Below are 24,797 nucleotides of genomic sequence, written 5' to 3' on the forward strand. Positions count from 1 at the left end.
GGATCTTCACAGTTGGCACCAATAAGCACATCTCATTCCCAACCCAAGACTGCTAAAAAACCAGGAGAATCCTCCTCATTTCTCTACTACACCTAGTCAGGCAAGAGGGAGGAAGACACCAAAACAGTCTCCTATAAACTAACAAAGGTACACAAGTTCAGATATAGCAGAAAGAGAACGTCATGGTATGACTAGGAAAGTATGCTGTGACAACTGATGCCTGTAAAAAAAAAAATTGAGTTGTTTTGTTTGGGAGATCTTGTTCAAACTCTACAATTTGTGGTAGTCAGACAAATACCAGTAGCTCCATTGGAGGCTTTTGGCTTTCTTTGCTGTCACTGAGTTGGTGGTGTCTAATAAAAACCTCAAGAAGCCAATTTTATTTAAAAATCCATTACTTTGAATAATTACAAGTTAATAAACTGGCATAAACCCCTGCCATCCTAAATCCATTAACACAATGTGAATCTTAAACTCCCAGGGAAGTTCTACAAACTGATTCGCTACAGAATCCACTTCTTCCTTTCAATGCACTTAACTAGTTCAGGTGAGTTGTTAGTTAATTCAAGGTTGAGAACCCAATTGGGAGTTTAAAACAGAGGACACAAACACATGTTCTCAAGTAAAAATTACATGGGGGAAAAAACTCTAAAAACACATCAGCAAAACAAAAACGGATACACCATTGGGAAGTTTAAGTGAAGATGCAGGGGCTTAAGTTTGAAGGTTCCCCCCCCGCCCCCCCCCATCTTTGAATGGCATATTTGTTAGTATGTAGCACATTTAAAATAAATAAAACCAGCAACATTTGGCCTTATGAAGCCACTTCCATTCTGTGACTGGTCAATGAACCCCTTCAATGGAAGGCAGCTCCGAGAAATACAGGCAAGGATGGTGTGCTCATGAAGCTCAGAAAAGAACCTAGGCAGTGACCACAGCTGTCACCAAAGAAACTGATCTCAACACCAAGGGGACCAGAGATAGTCTTTGCAGTAAACAAACAGCTGTATCAGTTGAGTGGGTCAACTGGTTACGTAGCTGGCCTTCCCCAAAATCATCAACAGGAAGTATCATCTTCCTGAGCCAGCCACACCAACATGGGGGTACGTGGAGGTGGCCCAGCCCAACAGAGTGAAAAACTGAACATCCAGTAAAACCAGCTCCGAGGAGAGCAATGGGCTTGAGCTGGCTTCACCCCGTGTGTTCCTTCCTGGCAACTGGGACCATCCAACACTGATGGTGAGCATGGCACAGAGATCGGTAAAGGGAATGACGTTCGTATTGCGATTCAGCTATATATACACAATTGCCATGTTGTTTGTGTTGTGATTTCTTCAGCATAATGCTGTATCACTTCTCTAAATCAAAATCCCACATAAATTATCTTCAACTAAGTGCGTTTGTACTGAAGCATTAAGCCTTCCTCATGTGGAATATCTAAAACCACCTCACCAGGGAGTACTGGACTAACACACTTACTTTGCCAGCTGATTCAGTTAGCCCATCGCCTATTTTTTCTAAGCGACTGCAAAAGGGTTATGCAAGAGTTTCATAGACCTGAACAAGTATGTTAAAGTTCTTACTCACAAACATCCAGCCAGCATGACTGAATGCAAGACTTGCGAAGGGCCAATATTTATAAGCTAGGTTACTTGAAACTATTAAATGAAAATACTATAAAATTATATTATCTGCTATGTGGGTTTATGAGACAACGACACCTCAAAAGAGAGGTTTGATTCTGTAACTTTGGTTCTGAAGTACACGCTTACTTAGGGCGGTGTTTAAGGTTACTCACCCAGCATAAGAATTAGTATACACCAGTGCCGTGCAATTAGCAGAAACACAACTTTTAACCCAGCAGAAATAATTCTCAGCTAGATGTACGTACAGCTAAGCGTTCTTGTTATCAACCAGCTTCTCCCACCGTAACCAACCCTCCTTTTAAGGCATTACTCAGACCCACTGCTTGCTCTCTGTAATTGTTTAGGCTCCCACATTTCAAGCACTACGAGTGGAATTATCTTTGATACAGTAACATTAAACTGAAAAAAAATTAAGGAACAGCAACCGATTCCCCAAGGCACACCGTCTCTTTTACTTCAAGAACTTGACGTGCCCCATTACCTGAAAGTGGAATCAACCACATCTCTTGTTCTTTCAGCAAAAAACAACATTGAAAAGCAAAAGCCTACATGAGGAGGCAAAGCATGGACCTGAAACAGAACAGGCTGGCTGCATGCGTTACGTCTTCCAGTACGTGCTACACGACATGAAGGAACCAGTCTTCATTGCGTGGGCTGTCCTCCGGGTGACCAATAAGCCCACGTACCTTGGGGGTGCAGAACACCCACACTTACACCTCAGACACAAGGATCCAGAGCAGGCTACGTAAGTGTAGACTCAGTGTGCTCTAGTGTCACGGAAGAGTTAGCACTGGAAGGGACCTGTGGCCATCTAGTTCAATATACCTGCTCAAAAGGAAGGTAAAATACAGCAAGCTAGTCAGAAATTATTTCCCCTTCATAAATCCAGGCTGCCTGCTTCCAACCAGCTTCTTAATCCTAGAAACCGCTTCCAAACACAGAACGGCTATCTGCTCTATCACCTTCCCAGGGATCGAGGTGAGGTCGACTGGCCTACAGCACCCCGCATTCTCCTTGCCCTTCTTGAAGGAAGGGGTGACATCTTCCACTCCTCAGGAAACTATCCTGTCACCACGGCCAGTCAAAGATAATGAGAGCAGCCTCGCGATGACAGCAGTCAGCTCCCTCAGCACCGGTGGGTGCACCTTAACAGGTCCTCCAAAGTTCTTTATGCCCAATTTGTTTGTATGTTCCTAACCTGAACCTCTGCTACCAAGGATAAGTCTTCCTTATTCCGGACTGTCCTCAGACCTGGAATTCCAGAAGGCAAGTCTTAAGAGTAAAAACTAAAGCAAAGGCGGCATTGAGGACCTTGACCTTTCTCACGTCCTTTGTCACTACATCTCCTGCTGCCATTCAGCAGTGGTCTCACATTTTATCTTTCCTTGCTCCTGGTGTCCCTGTAGAAGCTTTTCTTATTGCTCCCTCACCAGATTCAACTCCAGGTAGACTCTGGTTTTCTTAACCTTCAGTGACAGTGTCATCTGTCCGTGCTTCCATCTTCCGTACACTTTTCCTGTGTTTCACTTTAGTCAAAAGCTCCTTGTTCATCAATGCAGCCTTCTTCCCACTTCTGTTTGATTTCCTGCGTGAGGGAATTAAGCATTCTTGAGCTTGGAGCAACCAGTCAGATTTGGTTAGAGAAAGTTCTTGGATGTCAGAGGTTATAGGTCATCCCCAAATTCATACGGGGAAAAGCCTCAAATACTCTGAATGTTCCAGCCTTATTTTCTTCCATCTCAAAAGATCCTTCTTGCCTAATTTCAATGAGCAAAGGGATTAAATGCTTACGCATCTGACTCCAAAAGCCAAAAATACAAATAACTAAAAAAAAAAAAATAAAAATCACAGGTTTTGATACTGCCTTTCTTCTGACAAACCTACTCAAAACAACAATGTATTTTAAATGGATTGGAAAGAGCAGAGGCCTGGAAAGAGTATTCTTGTCTCTGAACAGAAAAAGGTACATATCTAGACAGCTGGAACTGTGCACGCACATTTATTTTTGCAAAAGCAATTAAAGCTGTCCACTTTGGAAACAGATTTCAGGCTCTGCAGTTTACAAGTAACAGTCCTACACATAAGAAGTTACTTTTTTCATAATCTCTACAGTTTACCATTTAAATCACTCCCTAATGGAAACTAAATTAATTTTGCCACGGAAACTGAATGATGCACATATGTCCCCCCAGCTGTAAGCAACTCTCAACAGATTACATTGATCAGACTAAGAGCTCTCACACAGAATAAAGCATAATCTTAGTTTCACACTGATCAGTGGCTTTTGAGAAAATCTTTTCTCACATGAATTACACTAAAGAGTAGAATAAAAGTCAAATGCCTCATGAGAATTTTAGGCTAGGGCTTAAGCAAACTCAGCCTGATCCTGCAGACTGCATGCTCATTAGCAGCGGGGACAAGAGACACACACCTGTTGTGCATCTTTGGGTTTAGCTTCCTCCCAAAGGAGTCCAAGCTCTGAAATATTCATGACTGGAAGCACAGAGAAGCATAGCACGGCACATGGGATGCTCAGCAGTCACTTCAAAAGCACATGCCACTCTGAACTAAAACTTAGTGTAGGCACACATTTAGAAGCCTCTAAACACTTCCTTTCATCCACAACTAAAAAGTTACTTAAAAACAAAACCCCAAAGTTCTTCGAAGAGTCATTCCCTTCAAAAGTTCCCCACAGACAGCTGCATCTGTATGTTTTAGGCAAAGCTACTAAACTTTAAAGCAAATGCATCGAAACTTCAGGGGTTCTTCATTCCACGCGTATGCAAGTTTTCCACATAAGCCACAAAAAGAATCCATCCTGTTTTCCAGTTAAGGTAGTCCCAATGTTACCAAAGCCAAAGATAACCAAAGCTAAAGCCAGTCACCATCATCTAATGGATAATGGTATTAAAACAATTTACTAATGGGATTTGGATGCCTCAGTTGTACATTATAGTTACCACTCTTGCAACTCAGGTCAGTAGGAATGAAGTGATGGGAAACACAGGTACGGAATTCTGCTCTGGAAGTGGAATCAGCCAGCGAGCAGCAAGTTCAGTCATTTTATAAGGACCTGGAAGAGAACTACCACGCCTAAACAAAACAGAATACAGAACTGAATTGGCTAAATACACACATTCCTGGAAAAATTTTGCAACAAAACCACCAGTCTGTTGTTATGTAAGAAAACATTTCTTAGGCCTTTATTTACAAAAGCTTTAAAAACAAATACCCTCTGTTATGCAAATTATTTGTTGTTTAAAAAGGACCACCCGGTTACATCATTGTAACTCAATGAAAAAAGGTGTTTGATTTTTTGTTGTTAAGTACAAGGTAGAACAGAGTAATTTGGTGAACACTCGGGAGATTTGTCTACTATTGATTTCCATGTCAAACACGCACACACATACACGCACGCACACACAGGCACACAATGTTGCACATTCCATCATTTCAGGCTAGTATTTTAGCTATTCAATACCAAAAATCCTTCCTGCACAACTGCTCCGTACACATGCTATGCAGAGTTAAGAACATACTTTAGGGTCCTTTAAAACAATATATCTAAAATATATTGCTAAGATATACTCAAAAATAAACTAGCATTACACTCCTCAGGTAACTTTATTAGCTATAAGTTATTTATATGTTGTTGTTTTACAACAAATATCTGTAACATCTGTCTTCGTAGCAACTACAAAACCCCATGATTTAATTGTCCTTCTAATTCAATCAAATAGTAATTTTTTCAGATCTTTGGGTTTTATCTTCAACTAAACTTACTTTCAAAAATCATGAAATCAAGTACATAATAAATATGACTTCATAAAAAACATCTGAGGTGTACATTACTAGAATAAAAGCTAGCAAGTTAATCAAGGGAAGTGTGCCATTACAAAACTCCTACTATTCCAATACCCTTTGATGCTTATTGGCAAAAATGCTAAAGTCATAGCTGTTCTTTTCCTGAAGGGTGTAAAGCTGTTTTTTCAAGCTTCTTTCCCCCATCACAGAGCGGTTTTAAAGCAGCAAGCCAACCAGAAGTTGACATGTGCAGGATGCGTCTGAAGATGACTTGAACACTAGTAAAATAACAGTAGTTACTATGATTTCAGTAGTCTGTTGTGCTTCAACAAACGGAGGTTGTGCAGCAAGTCGTGGTCTGTGGGTTGAGATACCAAGGAAATACAGCATGAAGCTGTTTAACTTGGCAGATGATTGTTTTCTAGCTGAGGGCAAAAGAAAAACCAAAACAAAACTTCAAATAAAACAGAGGATCCGAGTCAGAGTCACTCTCTAAAGTGCAAATTTGATGGTCCACAATCTTGAATAGCTAAAACGCCTGCATACTGGAAGGAACAGACATGAAAGTGGAAGTTAGTTACAATCAGTGCCAGTTAATTTGGAGGCGGGAGGGGAAAGAGACAAAAACTAGATCATCAATATAGTTAAGTTTACCAGACTATTCATTATGATTTAACTTTCTCCTCTCTGCCACACTGATTCTATACATGCTTCTTTACAAATGGGCTAGTTACGAGGCCAAAACGTAATCCAGAAAATTTTACATATCAATATTAAGATCAAAATCTGTGATAAGAACAGTCAGGTTTAGTATGTAGAAAGGCAGAAAAGAAAGTGTGCTGAGAAAAGGGGAAAAAAAGCCTTATTGTCCAAGGGGTTCAACCAGAGATAAAACCTATATACAAGCATGTGGAGGTCAAAAAGATGGCCTTTCATTTCATGTCATGACTGTTTGTTGGCTTCTTCTTCATATGCATTTCCTGTGCCGTTTTGTACATAAGATGACCCCGAACCAAGGCCATATAAGTGGCCACAATATTTGGCATCGTCAATGTGATCTTCAAAGAACATCTAAAAAGTTAAGACAGACACAAATTATTGGCAAAGAAAAGGCTCAGTTTAAACAACTATAGAAAAGCTTTAAAATGTTACTTTCTTTTTAACATCAGACACCAAATCCCAAGGCGCAAAAGTTAATATAATTAACACAGTAACGCACTTAATCTCAACACATTACCAAAATGTGCTACATGACATGATTCTTTAAAGTAAATCTGCCAAGGAATACAATCAGCCCTCCTGTGCACCTTTCCTGATGAAATGGCCAAATGCAATGTGTTGGTAATTTTGTATTATCAGTTATCACTTTTCTGCAAGTTCAACAAAGATATTTCTCCAACTGATTTCTGCGGAGTTTCTTGCAACAGGCATGTGCTTGGCACTCATCTGTGCCCATACCCTACCTACACCTCAGCGCTGCGATTTTCGTCATGCTCTGTCTTTAAATGGAGGTATGCCCTGACGTATACTATAGAGGTTTGGGGGCAGGGACAATGTTTGATCACAACACCCATTACAGAGTTTAGAGAAATGCAGAAAGATGCATTTCCAGCTAGCTCCTCACAGAGGGTGACTTTATTTAATAAGGAACAGCAAAATTAAAGTAAATGCCATACTAAGACTGCATTTACACCTCGCAAGTCTTAACTGCAAACAGAACCTTTCAGTGGAAGACACATGAAACCCCGTAATATTCTGATATTGTGTGAAGACACACATGTACGCAAAAATTTTTTACCCTAAAAACTTGACAGCAACCCTGGATATCCCAGTGGTTAACATTCTGAGTCATCACCAGAATCATGCAGAAGCAGGGTGAATGCAATACACAGTCTAAATGCAGAGGACTGCATATACCACACAAGCTGAAAACTTCCTTCAAGCTTTGCTCTTAGCAGCATGGTCTGAACGGAAGGTTCTGTACTGCAGGAATTGGAGACCTCAATCAAAAGTTTTAAAGCCCCTAGCAGTTCTCGAAGAAATAAACAGGTAGGAAAACCCTAGAACAACAGCTCTACTGTAGTAGTATCAGTATTTAAGTATTTCTGAGGGGGGGGGGGGAATCAGTAACTTTTTGGCTGGCCCTCCAATACCCAGCAAGTTGCAACTCCAGCACAGCAAGTAGTAACAACATTTTATACTTCCAAAAGCATTGAAATGAAACTTTTTCACTCAAACTTATTGTTAAACAATGAGCTCTACTGAAGAGGCTTTAAAAATACACATTAAATCTATTTCCTCTGCTGACTGCTGTACCCTTATTTAGAAATGCTGTATTTGCAAAGAATCTCTGAAAGTACCGAAAAAAATCATCATCGTTAATCTATCTCTGTTGGCTTATTTAAACAAGTGTTTTGCACTAAAACCCCCTCAGATTTCTACTTTTCCCAATAACAGCTTTTGGTGAACAAATTCAAGCAGCTAATCTGCCATCTAACACAAATGGCACCTCATTAAAGAAACAATCATAGGTTTCAACCTTTTCCTCTCCAAGCCTAAGATACTGCCTTTCCAGTTAGTTATGTTTATCATACACACATTTCCCCTTCCCCTTTATTTGCTCTGGATTTTGTTTCAAATTAAAGAGTGAAAGATTAACAATACCAGGCAGATGGCAGCGAGCCACGCTGGGCTTGGACTGCACCAGAAACGCAGTCCTCTCTATTGCATCTGCAGCCCATGGCCCGCTTGTAACTGTGGGTCCCAGCTGAGGCAGAACAGCGTGTTAAGATGAGCACACCAGCTTCAGTCACAGCATTTATTTTTTACCTGTTCTCTCACCAGTATTTGTCAGAAACTTGTGGTCATTTTCTCCTTTATACAGAAGGTAGGTACCATAGCATACAATACTAAACCTTATTAAAAGATGACATTTGCTATTGCCATCTGTTTTGACATGGTAAATGACGCTGAATGCTGGCAGAATGCCACGTTCAGATGCACTGGCATTTGTCCAGTGCAACTGCTTTCCAGAAGAGGCCTGTTCAACATTTGTTTGCTCTGCTAAAGGAGAATATCTTCCTGCTGTATGCGGACAAGTAGCAAGGAAATAAGAAACTTTCAAGACCCGATTTCCCTTGCTGCAAACCTTGAATTGAGCAAAGCACAGATTAACTGAGGTTCTAAAAGATTATACTTCAGTCAATAGTAAAGGAACAAATGCATGGACATCTTCCACAGCAGCCTGAAAGTCAGTATTTAATATACCTGCAGCCTGGCACAGTCTAGAAACGGGAAGCAATACTCACTCAGAGCAGCTAAGCTGGGAATCAGCAGGGCTGGTTCACACTTACTCTGGGGAGTGCACAGGTGGTCTTATTTTTGTCAAGAGAAGTGGAACCCCTGAAGCCTTTCAGAGACCTCCCTAAAATATTGCAGACTTATCGGAATCAGCAATTCCATCTGACTATCACAGCACGTTACTATCATGGAGATAAACCCAATACATCCACCTACTTCTCTCATTTTGAAAAAGGCCATTCCTGTGAGTAAAGAATCAGATCCTGCCTGATGCTGTGGTCCTATCCTTTCCAGCTCTAACTGCTCAGCCACTTCTTGTAATCCACCCTGAAAAAGAAAACGTTCTTGTTAACTGCTGAAAAAAAAATAAATCAGAAAACTGAACAGCTATATTTGGGAAAAAATCCGTTACACAAGTCATACAACCTCAGGTATATTATAACAATTGCACAGTAGCTGAAACAGTCATCATAGTAGATAAATACACACCTGGATAATCAGACTTTCAGTATCAATAGAAGCATTAGAATTCTGTATCAGTATTGATTAAATAAAGCCACATCTGTGACCAACGGAACCACTACTCTCTCATGTTCCATCCTCTCCAGTAACCAGTTGTCATTACTTAGAGAAAACAATTTCTTCAAGATGCTGAAAAGAATGGCAACACTGAAGAAAACATGGTGTTCCTGCGCTCCTTCTATTCGAATGAAAATTTAGAAGGTAAAAACCTTGTTCTACAAACAGAAGGATTCGAGTGCTTAGAAACAAAGCACCCATATTGCCTCCATGTGTTAGTATCGAGGTTTCCTTTGCAACAGACATTTTTCTTTCCACTTACCTTTCAACAATTGAGGCATTTTCAACTTCCCTTCACAAAAACTGAGAATATCTTAAAGTATCTAGAAGACTACAGGGAGTCCACAAAAATGGTTTCTAAACACCTGCTCTGTAACAAGTGGTTAAGTCAAAAGAGGAAAAAAGTGCCCACTCCATCTCTACAAGACATTCTATCCCTCTTTAAAGTTTGTTTCATTAGCTGCCATAAGAGGACAGGGATAAAAACATGGGGGAGAATCCATCGCCTGCAACTATTTTCCAAGATACTGCAAATTCCATGGCCTAGCCAGCTTTTCTGTTAGAGATGTATATTTAGTAGTCATACATATAATGAAACCTACTGCTTAAAGAGTATATAAACATCTCACATAAAAAAAAAGGGAACAGTTTAAAACAGTCATTGCCTACTTTGAATGTTAATACATCGTTTAAAAGGACAGGCTGTGAAGCTGTAGACATCACTCCAAAGCTGCAAACCTACCTGCTCTTAAAAGTAAAACTTCTCCAGTTTCGAAGCAAATATTCCTCCCAACAAGCTTATGTCCCCTTAACTGCAGCGACTATATACACCTCTTTTAGTGCTCCCCAAACGGTAACGAAGCAAACCCATCAGAAGTTGATTTGGTTTTACACAGGTAACAGATCAGTTGCAGGAGAGACATGTTATACTGTAACTGCAATCTTTTAATGCTCTAAGTACATAATTTTGTACATCAATTCTTTCTGTCAATCATTAAGCCATAAAGCTACTGGAAATAAGACTAAAGCACATGCACATTCTTTAAGATCTAGGAAGATCAAAAAACCAAAGACAAAATCATTAGCGCTGCCACGATCTTTGCAACGTGAAAATGTTGCACAGAGGCAATGCTTTGAAAGACAGGCTGCCTAATATCCAAGTTCAACTTTCCTTGTACTCTTAACCTGTTTCAAGTACAGGAAGGAAAGCAGTAAGAGGCAAAAGCGTTACAGTCAAAGTTAAAACTTACAGAACAATAAAAGTAAAGTCTGCCCTCTAAATCAGATCAGACGCTATTAAAATTCCTGTGAATCTTACGGCAACAGGTTTGGGTCCAGGTTTTTTTTTTGTTTAAGAAGAGGGAAGCTTCAGCAATGATGTTTCTAAGCAATGTCAACAAACCAACATGAAAACCTCGTACTGGTAAAGCTAGTTTTATTCTAGCTTGAGCAGCAGCAATAGTTTACGGAAGTTTAAAATAAGAGTGAGTCTATACACCACATAGTTAAGCACTGAAGCTAGCTTGTTTTCTTTATGAGCTTGGATACAACATTTCAACACTGCAAACATGCTCAAGTTAGTTAACTGACATTGTCCAAAACGTGCTGCAGGTTGGTGGGCAGCACAGGAAGGTGCAACTCAGATACAAGTACGTTCTCTGCTTTCTAACTTCAATAATGAGCTGTTAGAGGTTAGCACCAGCAGTTAGGCCCACACCCTTCCAAGGCACCATTTCCTACACCTAAACCATCTACTTCCACAAGCTATGAAGCAGCAGTGCCATCAGGTTCTGCTAGCTGAAAGAACATCTAGCTTCAAATAACTTTGAAGAAAAAGCACTTAAGAATAAAAATCAGTAGCATCTACACAGCAGCTGCAAGCTCTGGAATGTAGACTTAGTAATTAAAAATTTACATTAACAGCAGCCTATAGAAAAATGCTCTGAAAATAGTGCTTTTAATGGTACATATCTATTTGTAAATACATCACACACCACTTGTGTGTGGAACTTAGTCTGTAACTGGAATAACTACGGAATAAAATTTGGTTGCCTCTGAAAATTAGTAGGCTATTGAAATTCTTTCAGACAAGACTTCTGCACTCCAGATAGAACATTTTACTCTTGGAGGAAGAGGACTATTTCCTAATTTTCAGAGCATCGGTCTTTCAAGGAAAGGCCACAGAATGATTTACACAATCACATAACCACAGTCAACACAAGACCCGTTCAAACTCTTGCTTCATGGCACTGGTAACAGAGTTCATTGTTCTGTACAAACCCCCGTATTAAAATCTAGTTTCCAACAAGGTCTGTAAGTCTACGTTACTTAGAGTTGCCATTACCATCAAAAAGTTTGCAGCTTTTCAGAGAAAAAGCAAGAGTTTAACCTATACTACGTTACTATCTCAAGTCGATTCCCAGTCTGCATGCCAGTAGAGTACATTCACACCCATGCAAGTTAAAGAGTAACATACTATAAATTCACAGACTACCTAATTCCACAATAACAGCATCAAACAGCTTCCCAATCCAGAAAGGTATTTCTGTTCTCAATGCCAAAAATTCTTTTTGGGGTCTGTGGGGGCAGGGAGTAGGTAGGGGACCTACAGCAGGTCAGTGACTTCCATATGAAAAGTTAAGACAAGTCAATAAAGGACAACTGCACAGCAGTTCAATTCACTGCAATTTAATAGAGATTGAAAGTGACACACATTAGGAGACAGTGCATGCATTTTTAGAGTCACAACACTGAACGTTTAGCAATTTGTTTCAGACAGCTACGCAGTACAGTACAAGTCCACCATCATTTCCTTGCTGGTAAATATGGAGGGGTAGGACAATTCACATCCCTTCCCCTGCTGATTACCAGCCTGCAGGTTAGGTGACAGGATCAAGATTTATTGCAGGAAAGCTGACCTTTTCAGCTCTGAAAAAGCAAAACGCTTATTCTTAAGCTTTGTTGAAATAAGACCTGTGAAGGCTTTTTTTTTTTTCCCCCCCCAAAAAAAAACCATTAGTGTCCTAAACAATACAGGCTACACACAACTGTTTTAATGAAATGACAGGAATTACAATCTCCTCCTTCCCAACCCCCCTGGGACTGTCACTCTGGAATGTTGACACAAAACATCATTCTGTCACCTTTCCTACATGGCTAAAGTTGGATTATGCTTTCTGTTCCTGTTAAGTGTGTTGCCATCACTAAGACACCAGATGCTTCATTCAGAGTAAGAAAGCGAAGGTGTTTTTTGTTTGGTGTTCCCCCCAATCCTCCCTTAAGACTTCTGAAGTTTATGAACATTTCATTTTTTCTTCTGGCCTCTGTACAAAAAAACCCAACAACTTGTTTCTACAACATGTTCTCTAATACTCAGCCATTTCCCCAGCTGATTACACCAATAACAACTCTAGATGAACACAGGTAGGTGTATTTTTCTTACTAACTGGAAGGGAGGTCTTAATTTTCAACATTAATTTGATTAACAACAGGATCCACACAATTTACTTCCCACACGAGTAGGCTGCTACTTAGAAGTAATACACTATTAGTTTATCTCAAAACCAAAGAGGACTACAAACCCCACACAGATCACTAGTTCAGCATGACACAGTGACAAGCGATGCCTTAGTTCGGATTTGGTTGTACTACAGTCAGTGTTCTCTTTTTCCTGCACGTTCTCATTAAGAAAGCCTAGAGAATTGAGTTACTTTCCATAAAAGCAGCAAGTCATTAATTGCCTCTGATGAACGATGCACCTCATTCCAGTAGCAGTCCAGACTGTTAAAAGTTCTTTGGCAAGTAAAGCTGTTAACAATCCCTGCAGCATCTTTCTTTCACTTGCTGTCTTCCCCTTCACAACCTTAAGTTCCAGTTTCCATTCCTCCTCCAGTCCAATAAAGCATCCAAATTTTATGTCTGATACAGTAAGCCAATTAGTAGCCCCGCTGGCCTGACACGAGAGATTGGTTTCTAGTACTGCATTTTTTTCTCCTAGAAGTCACATGTTGTCCCTGAACATACGCTGTTGTTTATCTTTCCTTACGGGGCCATCTGAAACATTCTTCGCTCCATTCCTCTTCCCAAGACACTTCCACAGCATCATCGTTGCAATTACCTTTGCCAAGGCGACTGCAGTCCTTTAGTGGACTGCACAATGAGGAAATAAGATTACATGAAACCCATCAATTCTTATAGCTTAAGAAGTGAAAGATTAATTCCAAACATGGGTTTATCATCTGTCAGCAAAAACCTGGCACTGCAAATATAGTATCAACATGTTATTTTTAACGGGTAAGAAGTTACAAAAATTGCTCCTGCCTCCTTCTATCAATAGCCTTTAATATTAAATATACAAAGCTTCAGACAGTGGTTAATAGGTATTACCAAAACAAAACCAGAAAACAAAAATATAAAACCTAAGTATTTTTAAGCACGAAGTACTCTGTCTTCAAACCCAAAATTTGTTCTGAGCCATTAATAAATTACCTACCTTCAGATTTTTGCAGCTCTTCATGAGATATTTTACATCGTAAATGACGGGGAAAAACAATCGCAGTATCTCAAAGAAGTCCAGCTCTTCTTCAGGTAAATTAGAGTTTGTCAGGATTTTGATTAGATAGCCGAAGTCATATCCGCTGCAAATTAATATCAAAAACAATATAAGCACATAACTTAGAAGCATCCTTCTCACTTCCTACAAGACTTTATTACACATTAACCGGCCATTTTGCTTAATTTTGATGCAATTAAGACTGACTCTCACAAAAGACTAAACCTCAGTGCAAACGGCCCCATTGCACATTCCAGAGAAAACATTTTAATTTAGTCTTAATGAGGCCAAGTGAAACAGCAAACAGATCTGCCTAGAGGAGTTTCTCTAAATCCTGAAACAAGGTAGTGCTGCTGGGGCTTCATCTGGTAACAAAAACTTACAGAAAGACTCCTAGCTGTTTCCTTTGACACAGACTAGAATTTCTCACTACAAACTGAGCAACGACAGAGACTTCTGCAGTTTTTGAAAACTGAAAGATTCAAGAGTTTCCAGAGCAAACCCATGTTTATGTCTGGAGGCAAGTTTCACCCTCAGCAGCTAAGAAAAGGTGACTGTCTTTCAACTTCCCCAGTTAAATCAGCACAGTCAGACAACTGAAACCTTTAATAGCTTGTAAATGATTACTCTTTTTGGAGGCAAGGACAGAGTAAATTGAAAAAATTTTGTGTGCATGCGTAAGTCAGCAGAAAGCAGCAAGATAACAGAGCATTACAAGTTTGGTAGAAGAAGCTGAGTGTGTGCGTGGTGGAAAGAAGAGTTTGGAAAGACCTTCTCAATAGCTTGACTGAGGAAGGAGGAGGACACAGGAATGAGGTATGGCAGTAAAAGGGGAAAATATACTTTTACAAAGGGTTATGAGAGGAAACAAAGGATTTAAAGCACAGGAAAGACAGATGCTAAATATTAAGCTGGACTGAACACCCCAACAAAAAGCAGTGATAACTAGTTATCTTTTTTCCCTAGGAAGGCAGAAATTACACAACAGATTATTCACGATCTGATCGTGAATCAGACTGGTTCTGATCCCTTGTACTTGCAGGACTGCTCATGCACAAACGCACAGAGATAGACAGGGGACTGATGTTCTCTTGGTTATTAGGTCTGCATCGAACCAAATCAGTTCCTAGACTTCGCTAACATGGAATTTTAAAAATGCCCATACTAACAAAAATTGAGACATGCAGTGTGGCTGCCTCTACTGAAGGCTGCATCAGTTTTGCTGCTTGAAGTTTAGCATATAGCTGAGAGAATTCAAGTGAACTGGTGGTCACCACAGACTCCGAATTCCCAGTTTAAGACTTCATGTTTGTTCTTGGTTATAGGAGGATCATACTTAAACCCAAGAATTTAGCAACGTGGTGAATACTGACCTAGATCACTGCGATGAACTAGAACTCTGAGATCAGCAATACAGAACACAAATCAGTTAAGAGCCCTGTACTACTGATACCGTGGATATTTAGCACGCACAAAGAACGGTGACTTCTGATGTAGCTCAAGGCTTTAGCTTGCCTACTCAATGTGAAGAGGATTGTTTTTTCTACCTTTTGTATACAATGGGATTCTCTGCGTTATCTCTATCTTAAGAATTTCTAGACAAAGGGTAGGAAGTCTTGAATATACTGGGAATGAATGGTTTGCTAGAAGTCCATTAATGCAAAATATACAAAAAGTACAAACTATTGCAGTTCTCCCATGGGGGTTTCCAGTGCTCTGAACAGGAATTTCATGTCAAATGAATTCTGCACTGCATCTGGTGCTTTGAAGCTGTACTGGCAGCACTCCAATCTCCACAGCAGCAGCCACTGGCCAGGGAGCAAAGGAGTCAAAGATAAAGAAGGATTTCAGCCGAGTCTCACAAAGTAAAAACCTGTAGTATACTTGCAAAACAGTAGTTCAGAAGGTTAATTTTATTAGATCACCTATTGGGCCGGGAGGGAGGAAGAGATAGGGAAGCCTGTATCAGCATAAAGCCCTCTATAGAAAAAGAAAATAAAAGTGCCACATGAGCAAAAAAGACTGTTCAGGATTAAGGAGACATATGACATGCTCCTCTAGAGATTAGAGAGCTTATTAACTCCCTGAGTTCCTGACACCAGTCATCCTTGTGGCTCAAGTGTAACAGCCATATTAAAACCTTTACACTGAAGAAACAGTGTTCGTGCTCCTTTTCTTAAAAAAGTTATGTTTTTTACTCCCCTCCTCTTCCAAAAAACAAACACACACACAAAAAGATTAATTTACTATTTGTATTGAGAGGGAGCAGGCTATCACAAATTTGCAATTTCTACGAATAATCTCCCCCCTCCCTCCCCTGGAGATTGTAACAGATTCTTTCATTCTGGGTCTGCATGCAGAAAGAGGGAACAGTGGATTTAACAGGTATGACTACCCTTGCATGACAGCATTCAGTCAGGTATCTGTTCCTGGATCCCAAGCATGGGTTAGTTTTAGTGAGCTCAGCCAAATGATGTCTCACATTCTTTAAGTTCCACCTGCTGACACTTAGTTCCATTGTGCTCCTCCCTACAATCATCACAAACCACACTTTACTATCACAATGCAGTATCAAGGCATTTGCTTAATCTTTTTAGTATACTTTTCAGGGGTAGTATGCTACAGTCATCCAAGTTTACACAAACATAAGAACTGTTACCCCAATTCAAGACTAATACATACCTAGTTCAAAAATCTTTGAGTGACCACTGCTGAAAGCTAACAGAAGGGTAAGAAAGTCCAGCGAGCAATTACGGAATTACCTGCTCATTAAAGAAGTTTTCTTCTGATCCTTGAACAGGCAATTAGCAGTTGGTTTACACCCTGAAGCACATAGGCTTCCTTTCCTTGAAAAGCTTTCACCATTTCCACTATGATCACCTAAAGTTACTTAGTGCAGCTTGCCACAATCCCTGGAGCTATACATCAACTTAAACACCCTTACAGCCACGTTTCACTCTTTTTTTACTGAACAGGAACCGCTGTAGGCAACAAGGCCATAGAAAAGATCAAACATATCTGTATTTCTTTCCCTTACTATACGGAAATAATTCAGATAGCCCATTAACAATGACTTCTACTCAAGCACCAACCATCTCTGACATAAATCAAAACCTGACAGAGCTGAGAAAGCTTTACTTCATTTTATAACTGGCTAACAGAAATGAGCCAACAGATCAAATTTTTCTGAATTCAGTTAGACACACATGATTATTGAAGTAGAATAGCTTGGAACTTTCCAGATTCCCAAAACCCTCTGGGTTAAGAGACATGTTTGCACAGAGCCTCCAAAGGTAGACTGAGGAGGCTGCACACAGGTGAACACTCAAAGCTTCAGCAGACCAATCAACTGAACAGCCACAAAAGCAGCATCTGAGCTGTTCTGTTTTATAATTCGTTAAGACTGCCAAAACACTGAAGCTCTCTTGACTGTGACAAGAATCAGGAATCCTGGGCTTTTCCCTTCTCTTCCATCAACTCAAATACATTTTAAACACACACAAAAAAAATTGTTATATACGGCAACTGCATCAACCTGTGACAGTGCAAATGTTTCTTTGCTCATGCCTGGCAGAACTGCAGGTCCACACAGATTTGCCAATAGGTCAGGATGCCAAGGGAGCTACATCAAACACAGAGATGAAATGCGCACAAATGAAATTATCTGAGAACCTAAAAGCTTAGAAGCAAGCTATGTAAGAGTTCAAGGAAATCAAAGACTGGGAAATGAAACTAAAACATAACCTCACAATGAGAAGGAAGTAATTCCCCTCTGCCCACTTCCTAAGAAACTCATAAATTTTGAGGGTTAGTAGAGATTAAAGCATTTTAAGGAAATAGCTGCTGACTGTGCTATTGCTGCTATCAAGCACAGTTTTTCCAGTAGTCAAAGAAATATTGCAAGGAAAGTCTACATGAAAAATTTTCAAATGAGCTCTCCCCCTGTTTAACTTTCCAATGGTAGAACATAATCAGCCCAAGACACATTTAGAAACAGCTGTTTACTGTTCTTTGTGGCACATTTTATGTGACCCAAACTCATTTATAGCTTTGTGCCATCTTAGCTTCCTCAGAACGTAACCCACCACCCCAGGGTTTTGTGCTGCAGATGGTAACAACATGCTCTGTCAAGCACAAAAGCCTTTAAAACACTCTCTGACTTGAAGCAGGCTTGCAGATAATCAATGTTTGACAAACACTTGCTGGAATAGCTGTCTTCAGAGGATTTCTGAAGACATTTTCAGTCAAGTACACAACAGAAACTCATTTTAATACAGACGACACTGGACTTTTAATAAAGCCATCCCAAAAACCCTCCACAAGCTGCACTAGCTAAAATGGTATTATTGCACATAGTATACACTACACTTCAACCAGCATACTAGTTGGGAATCACGCACAATCAATATAATTATGCTTTAAAAAGAATCTCTAGTGTAGAAATGGCTCAGGTATTCTTTTGCTAGGATAGCTTACCCTGGGCCCTTAAAGCTATCATGCAATATTCAAAAACCACCACTTTGTAGCTGTAGCTGCTTCTACGTGGCAGTGTCTGTTGATGTACCGGTCACACACCTAACATGCCTCTGCGCCCCTTCTCCTGAACCATCCAAGTTACTTTACTGTAGTCAAGTGTAAATCACAAATACACATGTAAGAGCCTATAATAATGGGTTTAAGAAGTTGAAAGGAACTTAATTCACTAATTTAGCCTTTGTAGTTATTTTTGACACAGTTCATGGCATTCTTGTTCCAGTACTTTTCCCCAGGGTGCTACCCTAGTAGCAAGAGAGCAAGAGTAAGATTATTTTGGAGTCATATTGTGAGTTGAAACAGCTGCAAGTGGAAGATCTAGGCAGATTAGGTGACAAGCATACTCAAAAGAGGATTCTTTTTTTTTTTTAACTGTCTCTTCTTTTTTTCTCCCCTCCCTGTGGGAAGGTAGTCTAACACTTTCTACAGAGCAAGTCAAAATGATGACTTCTGCAACAGGCTGTTATATGCACTTTCTACTACTATTTTACATTCCTTGCTGAAGCAATCCTTATTTTTCAGTTGGTTAGTAACATAAACATTTCTCTAATTCCATGTGACTTTCTCTCCTCCAAACCCCCCTCCAAGATTTAATACTTAAAGATGAAGAATTTGTGTTTTTTCTAATTTAGTCATCTCCATATTACCACCTACTACCAATGTAGCATGCATGATAGGAATAAGGCTGTAAGGAAACGGCTAGTCTCAACTAGAGATTCAACTACCTTTGTTGACTTGCTTGGCAGCCAGCATTTAAGATGTCAACTTGATGTCACTACATAGCAACAAGCCTTTAAAGACACTGTTGCTTGCAAAAAGTGCAAAATACCTCTGGCATATAGTTGACTATACAATGACTACTGCCTGAGTTTTAAAGTGTTAGATCTTACTAACACCCAAAGATCTTTTGCAACTTGATAGATTAGCATTCGCATTTCTGTTTCTACTTGGAAGATGAGTTCCTGTGATGGAATAAATAGTAAAATATATTAATTACTGCAGCTAGAATTAAGGCTTATCAGAGCTCTCCTTCCAAACAGTAATTTTCAGCTGTCCAGATTATCAGGAGATTAAAAACAAATTTAAAAGTGCTTTATAAAACTCTTCACTGATAAGTCTGCAGTCTCTCCCATGAGACAAACAATATTTGCTCACGAATCACTTAGGAATAGTTTGCTTTTATCGTTGTTATTATTACTTGCACGTGTGATACTAAAACTTACAGTGCCACCTGCTGGGTTAGGAGTTTCATGGTTTTCTGGTTTACTGTTCCCTGGTTCCAGCATAAACACCAAAAACAAAACACCAGTATAACCCTGCATGGCCTATACTTCTGATACAGAATGGTGCTATAGGTATTACAGCAGAAATATTTTCTAAGTCTTGCCAACCAAGATATACCACTCAACACAATATGCGAAATCCAAGCTCTCGAACTCAATAATCAAAATTGAAAACACAAATACTTAACATGCAGAATTTACCTGTGAAAGGAAAGCCACTTGACTCCTTCACACAGTACAACTCCTGATGTCATAAGCAGTTCCGCAAAGTACTGTGTCTCAATTCCTTCTTCTTCATGCTTTTTAAACTGAATACCAGATGTCGTCAACAGTTCGATAGAGTCCTGGGCATACATATCTTCTCTAGAGAAAGAGAAAGGAAAAGTAAAAAGCTCAAGTGATTACAAACCTAGCGATATTTCTTTTTTGCTGTTCATTCCACAGACTTCACCAGGATAGAGCAGGAACAATTTGACTTTGTTCTGTGATAACTGCAGAACCAACCAACTAGCATTTCACCATTCCCAGCACCTCCATTCTCACCCTCTTCATAATTATCTAGTTCCTTCTACTCTTCCAGTTACCTAGAATTTCCCTTTCACAAATTCACAGAGGAAAGTGAACATATGAATGCAGCTATTTCAGCTAATAAGATCCATTACTTGAACTACACCAAATGTAAATGTTTAGACACATGCTCATCAAAGTTTCCTTCTCCCTGCAACTGGAAACTGAGTACCTGCTCCATTTAGTCGATCCTTAAAATTCAGATAGCCTAACGTTTTCTTTCTAAACAACCAACCTCAATTTTAATAGCCATGTTTTGGACCTGAAATTTAACAGAATAGAAAAAAATTCCTCCATGCCTTGTATGATCCCCTCTTATCCCTGTATTTATTCCCTTTACCACTAACATTTTTGAAAAGTCTTAAGGATTCTGTGATGAAATGGATGGTGGTCTTTCCCCCCCCCCCCAAGGTTTTATCTATAGCATCATAACAGATACACAGAATGGTTAACTGAAAAAACAAATGCAAAAGTGGGTCTATTTAGAAGATTATTTGCATTACTGTTCACAACATACTATTCCACAAAGTCTCTTCAGTGTAGCTTTCAGTTCTAATAAAAAAACAACCAAAACAAAACACAAATAACATAGACAAAACAACCAATATATCAAACAAATATTAGATTCGGTCATAAACTTAATATTCCTTATTCCTAATAGCAAGTCATCATTCAACAGAACACAGCTATGTTCTCAAGATGTGTTGTATTTTTTGCCTTCCCTCCCACACAGCTGCTCATTCCGTCTCCAGCTTTAAAGAAATTAGATTCCCAACACCTGTCTATCTCCATAACATATTAAAGAATTCATCCAAAACAAACATGCCTGTTTTACAAAACAAAATTTTAATTCTAGTTTGTTGCTCTGCACTAATCAGGTGGATAGTTAGTTTAGAGAAATATTTATGCTCTTTAAGAAGCACACTTGAACAAGATCTGGCTGGAACCACACAAAAAAAAATACCTTCTAGGAACAGCCAACAGCTGTTTTGCTTTAGGAGCAGAACACTTGGCATAGTGCCACTTCCCAAAAGGAAGTTTAGAAACAGACAAAAATAAGTCATTTCTTCACCCACGTGAAAAAAAGCAAACCCTCATGTTCCATGCAGCACTTACCTGGTTTACCTTTTTGTAAAAAATGCCCCCAGTGAACTAGTACCAAGTTAGTTAGGCGACTACCTGTATCTTGCCTTACTGAGCTGTCCTATCTATGCAGCATCTAGCACAAACAGATGGAAAACGACTTTTGTTTTCAGTTGCTTGACATTAAGTAGACCTTTGAAGGTCACTCAGAAAATAAAACATAACAGAGGCTCTTCTTCCCAGATCACAGTCTGGAATTTATTCATTCCTCCTCCTTCTCTGTAGTTAGCAGAGTTAGTGTATTCTTCTATCGAGACAGACAATAGATAACGTCTACCCAGCATTTATATGGCCAGGTAAGTTTAGAGATACCAAAATATCCAATTTGCACTTCCTTTTAAGAGGTGCTTCAAACAAAACTAAAAAGACTATGACATTCTTCAGACAAAATTGATTTGTGACAAGCCACAGGAATGCTTATTTCAACAAGCAGAAAGATCAAGGGAGCGCGCAGCAGATTTTTTCCTTTTAAGAACCCTGATTACTTTGAAAACAAGTCTTTTTATCTGCAGAAAATAAAAGGTCTGTTCTCTAAACCTCCTTTGTAGACTGCAGTTTTAACTCATGTATCTCAAGCTGTCCAGTGATCAGCTTGTAACACAACTGCCAAAAACCTAAAGCCTTCAACACATTTAGGTTTGAGAAGTGTTTGCACTGATAGGCAGGCCCTATGAAAACCAATTATGTTTACTTTGGGCAAAAAATTCAAGATACTACTAACCTCGTCAACTACCTGCTAAAGATATGATTAGAACTCCACCCCACATTAGAACTGTCTCATTCCGCTGGAACAGTTAAGTTGATCACTGATAAAAACCACATTGTGAAATAAGGTTCACAATACTATTCCCACAGATAGCAAAAATCTTTTTTTAAACGGGAAATATCAACTTTTAATTAATTTTGATTTTCAATTAACCAACACAATGCAGAACAAAAGTCTCCACAGGAGTTATGCTACAGAATCAATAATCCCTTTCAACCTATTATGGAAGAAAATTAAAATAAAGCAGCTTAATAGCATCAGTTGGTTTGAAAACACAAGAAAAGCTGCTGCAGTATTAAAAGGTTGGCAGTATTTTACCTAGAATATTATCTAGAACTTGATGTGAGTCTTTTAACAAGAACAATGTTATTTTAAAGAGAACAGAGCACAGTTTGGAACTTGCTGATAGCATTTGTAACACTCAGTAACTTTACTTTTTTTTCTTCACAAGTTGATATTTCCGATTTATAAAATATTCAAAGAAACAAGTGACTTCTGTAACAACTAGTAAGAGTTAAACCAAGTTAAGGTAGAAGCGCTCTGAAACATTAAATATGAGAAGACAGAGCTAAATCTTGCGCTAAGTATAAATGCCTTTTTAAAACTTCTATTGAAATTGCTTCGCATCGTTTTACCAAATTACCAACAGTAAGAGACTACACAGAAGTGAGGGAAGAAAACACATGTTCAGCTGACAAAAGTTTTCCTCACATAAAGAATCTATGGTATTCCAATCAGACAGAAAGAGTTGTTATAGCTTTCACAACTTGTAATACATTTCAGTAAGCCAGAAACATACATTCAACAGCACAGACATTTAACACTTACGTTAAATTAAATTTAAAATTAAACTGCCAAGTTGAAGTTCCTGGAGGGTATTCTCCTTGCTCGTTCATAAATGTCAGTCCTAGCTGAATTATTTTTAGCAAGTCTACATTGCAGCGTAGTAACTGGTACTGATAGTCTGCATTGCTCCTGAATTCTCCAATAGGCCTTGCAACTACTCCTGGGAATTCTGTATCCTGTAAGAACAGAATTAAAACTTCAACTTCAATAAAAAATTACCTTGACCATTTTTAATAAAACATATTTTAAGCATCTAACAGTTTAATAGCTGAGGAGCACTGTGTGTAGATTTAGCTTTCAAAAAGGCAATCGATTAGGCTACTCATGCTCCTACAGCATTAGTTCAACATTAAGAATCCATTATTCTTTCAATGAAAAGTGATGAACAAGTTTATAGCTTCGTTTTACTAACATAAGATTAAGTAAACACTTTTTTTCCAGTAACGTGCCAGATAAACATGAAGTGCCCACCTACCATAGCTACATAGTTATACTTCCGTATAACTTGGCGAATTTTCTTCATCTCTTCATCCAAGTTACAAGCCCAAACTTCACAGATTCTTTGGCTATGGTCTACGGTAGCTGCTGGCATAGTGGGGGGCTTTAGAGACCATACATCAAAAGTTACACTTGACCGAGGATCAGTTTCATAAAGAGAACTTTATATTTTTAACCTAAGACACAAAGAAAGTATCAAAGCGTAAATTTTTATTCTTCATAAATCCTAAACGATACTTAAAACACCAGGATCGAGCTTTACTCTTCAGAATTTCATAAAAGCAACACAACATCACCACCGATACGATGTCAACTTTAGTTGGGGGAGCTCAGATTACTATCAGGATCTAAAACCCTACGATTTTGTTACTAACTTTATCTCTCGCACAAAGCCAGGCAAACCAGCAAGGCGCACTAGTTCAACAGACAACAGCGATACCTGAGCCCACAAGCGTTAACTCCCCCCCGGCTTCGAAGAGCAGCACGTTCCTGCGGATCCCGCGGCTGCGCGCAACATGAAACGAAGCGGCAAAGCGACTGTTAGCGCCACGCCAGGCTGGGGGGCACTGCGGACGAGAAACGGCCGCCCAAGCGTGCGCCTCCCCGGGCAACAGGGGCTCTTCCAGCTCGTTACGGGCCGCACCAAACCGGCGAGGGGAGCCAAGGGCCCGAACCGCAGCGCGAACGCCTCGGACCCGCGCCCCGCCTGGGCTCCCGGGCGCCTCCCTGCGCGTACGGGGCCTCAAGAGCGCCCGCGGCGCCGAGGAGCCCGCCCCGCACGGCGGCGCCTCTCCACGGGGGCAACTGGGGCGAGGCCGGCCCGGCTCACGCCCCCCGGCCCCGACCCAGCGCGGACAGGCTCCGCTCCCGCCCCCGCCGGCAGCCGCGCGGCCCGCCAAGCCATCCCCCCGCGGGCCGTAGCGGCTGCCGGCCGGGCCGCAGGGCCTCCGCGGGGCTGCCTCGGGCCCGAGCGGGGCACGGCTAGGCCGAAGGGAGAGGGGTACCGGGCAGCTCTCGGGCCGCTCCCCCCGCCCACCCCCGCCCCCCGCTCACTCACGCTGTCGGCCGGGCCGGGCCGGGCCGCGGCGGGTCTGGCGAGGCCCCGCGGCGGCCCCCGACGCCCCACAGCCGCCAGTCGCCGCGCGAGACGCAGGAAGCGCTGCCCCCGCCGCACAAAGCCATTACATCATCGCCGCGCCGCGGCCTTTCCCCCCTCACCTCTGACCGGCGGCGGGGGCGCCAATCACCGGCCGCAGCGCCCTCCCTCCGCCCCGCCCCCT

At 40.5% G+C, this 24,797-nt stretch overlaps 1 protein-coding gene across 1 annotated transcript; it reads right to left on the reverse strand.

The window, feature by feature from the left end:
• Positions 1-4,817: 4,817 nt before the first annotated feature.
• On the reverse strand, positions 4,818-24,729 carry CNOT7 (CCR4-NOT transcription complex subunit 7). Its single transcript, XM_055722874.1, has 7 exons — positions 24,575-24,729; positions 23,495-23,693; positions 23,002-23,195; positions 19,899-20,060; positions 13,822-13,966; positions 8,967-9,077; positions 4,818-6,521 (listed from the first exon to the last, which is right to left on the reverse strand). The coding sequence occupies exons 2-7, from the start codon at positions 23,609-23,611 to the stop codon at positions 6,393-6,395; spliced, it is 858 nt and encodes a 285-aa protein (XP_055578849.1). The 5' UTR covers positions 23,612-23,693; positions 24,575-24,729; the 3' UTR covers positions 4,818-6,392.
• Positions 24,730-24,797: the final 68 nt, after the last annotated feature.

This window comes from Falco cherrug, chromosome 1, assembly GCF_023634085.1.
Source record: "Falco cherrug isolate bFalChe1 chromosome 1, bFalChe1.pri, whole genome shotgun sequence".
In the NCBI taxonomy this organism is placed as follows: Eukaryota; Metazoa; Chordata; class Aves; order Falconiformes; family Falconidae; genus Falco; species Falco cherrug.

Coding starts and splice junctions, on each gene's coding strand:
- CNOT7 (XM_055722874.1), bottom strand. CDS start 23,611: ATGCCAGCAGCTACCGTAGACCATAGCCAAAGAATCTGTGAAGTTTGG. Junction 20,061..23,001: donor AATTTTAAATTTAATTTAAC/GTAAGTGTTAAA, acceptor CTCTTTCTCTAG/AGAAGATATGTATGCCCAGG. Junction 9,078..13,821: donor AGAGCTGCAAAAATCTGAAG/GTAGGTAATTTA, acceptor TTTCTTTTTCAG/GGTGGATTACAAGAAGTGGC.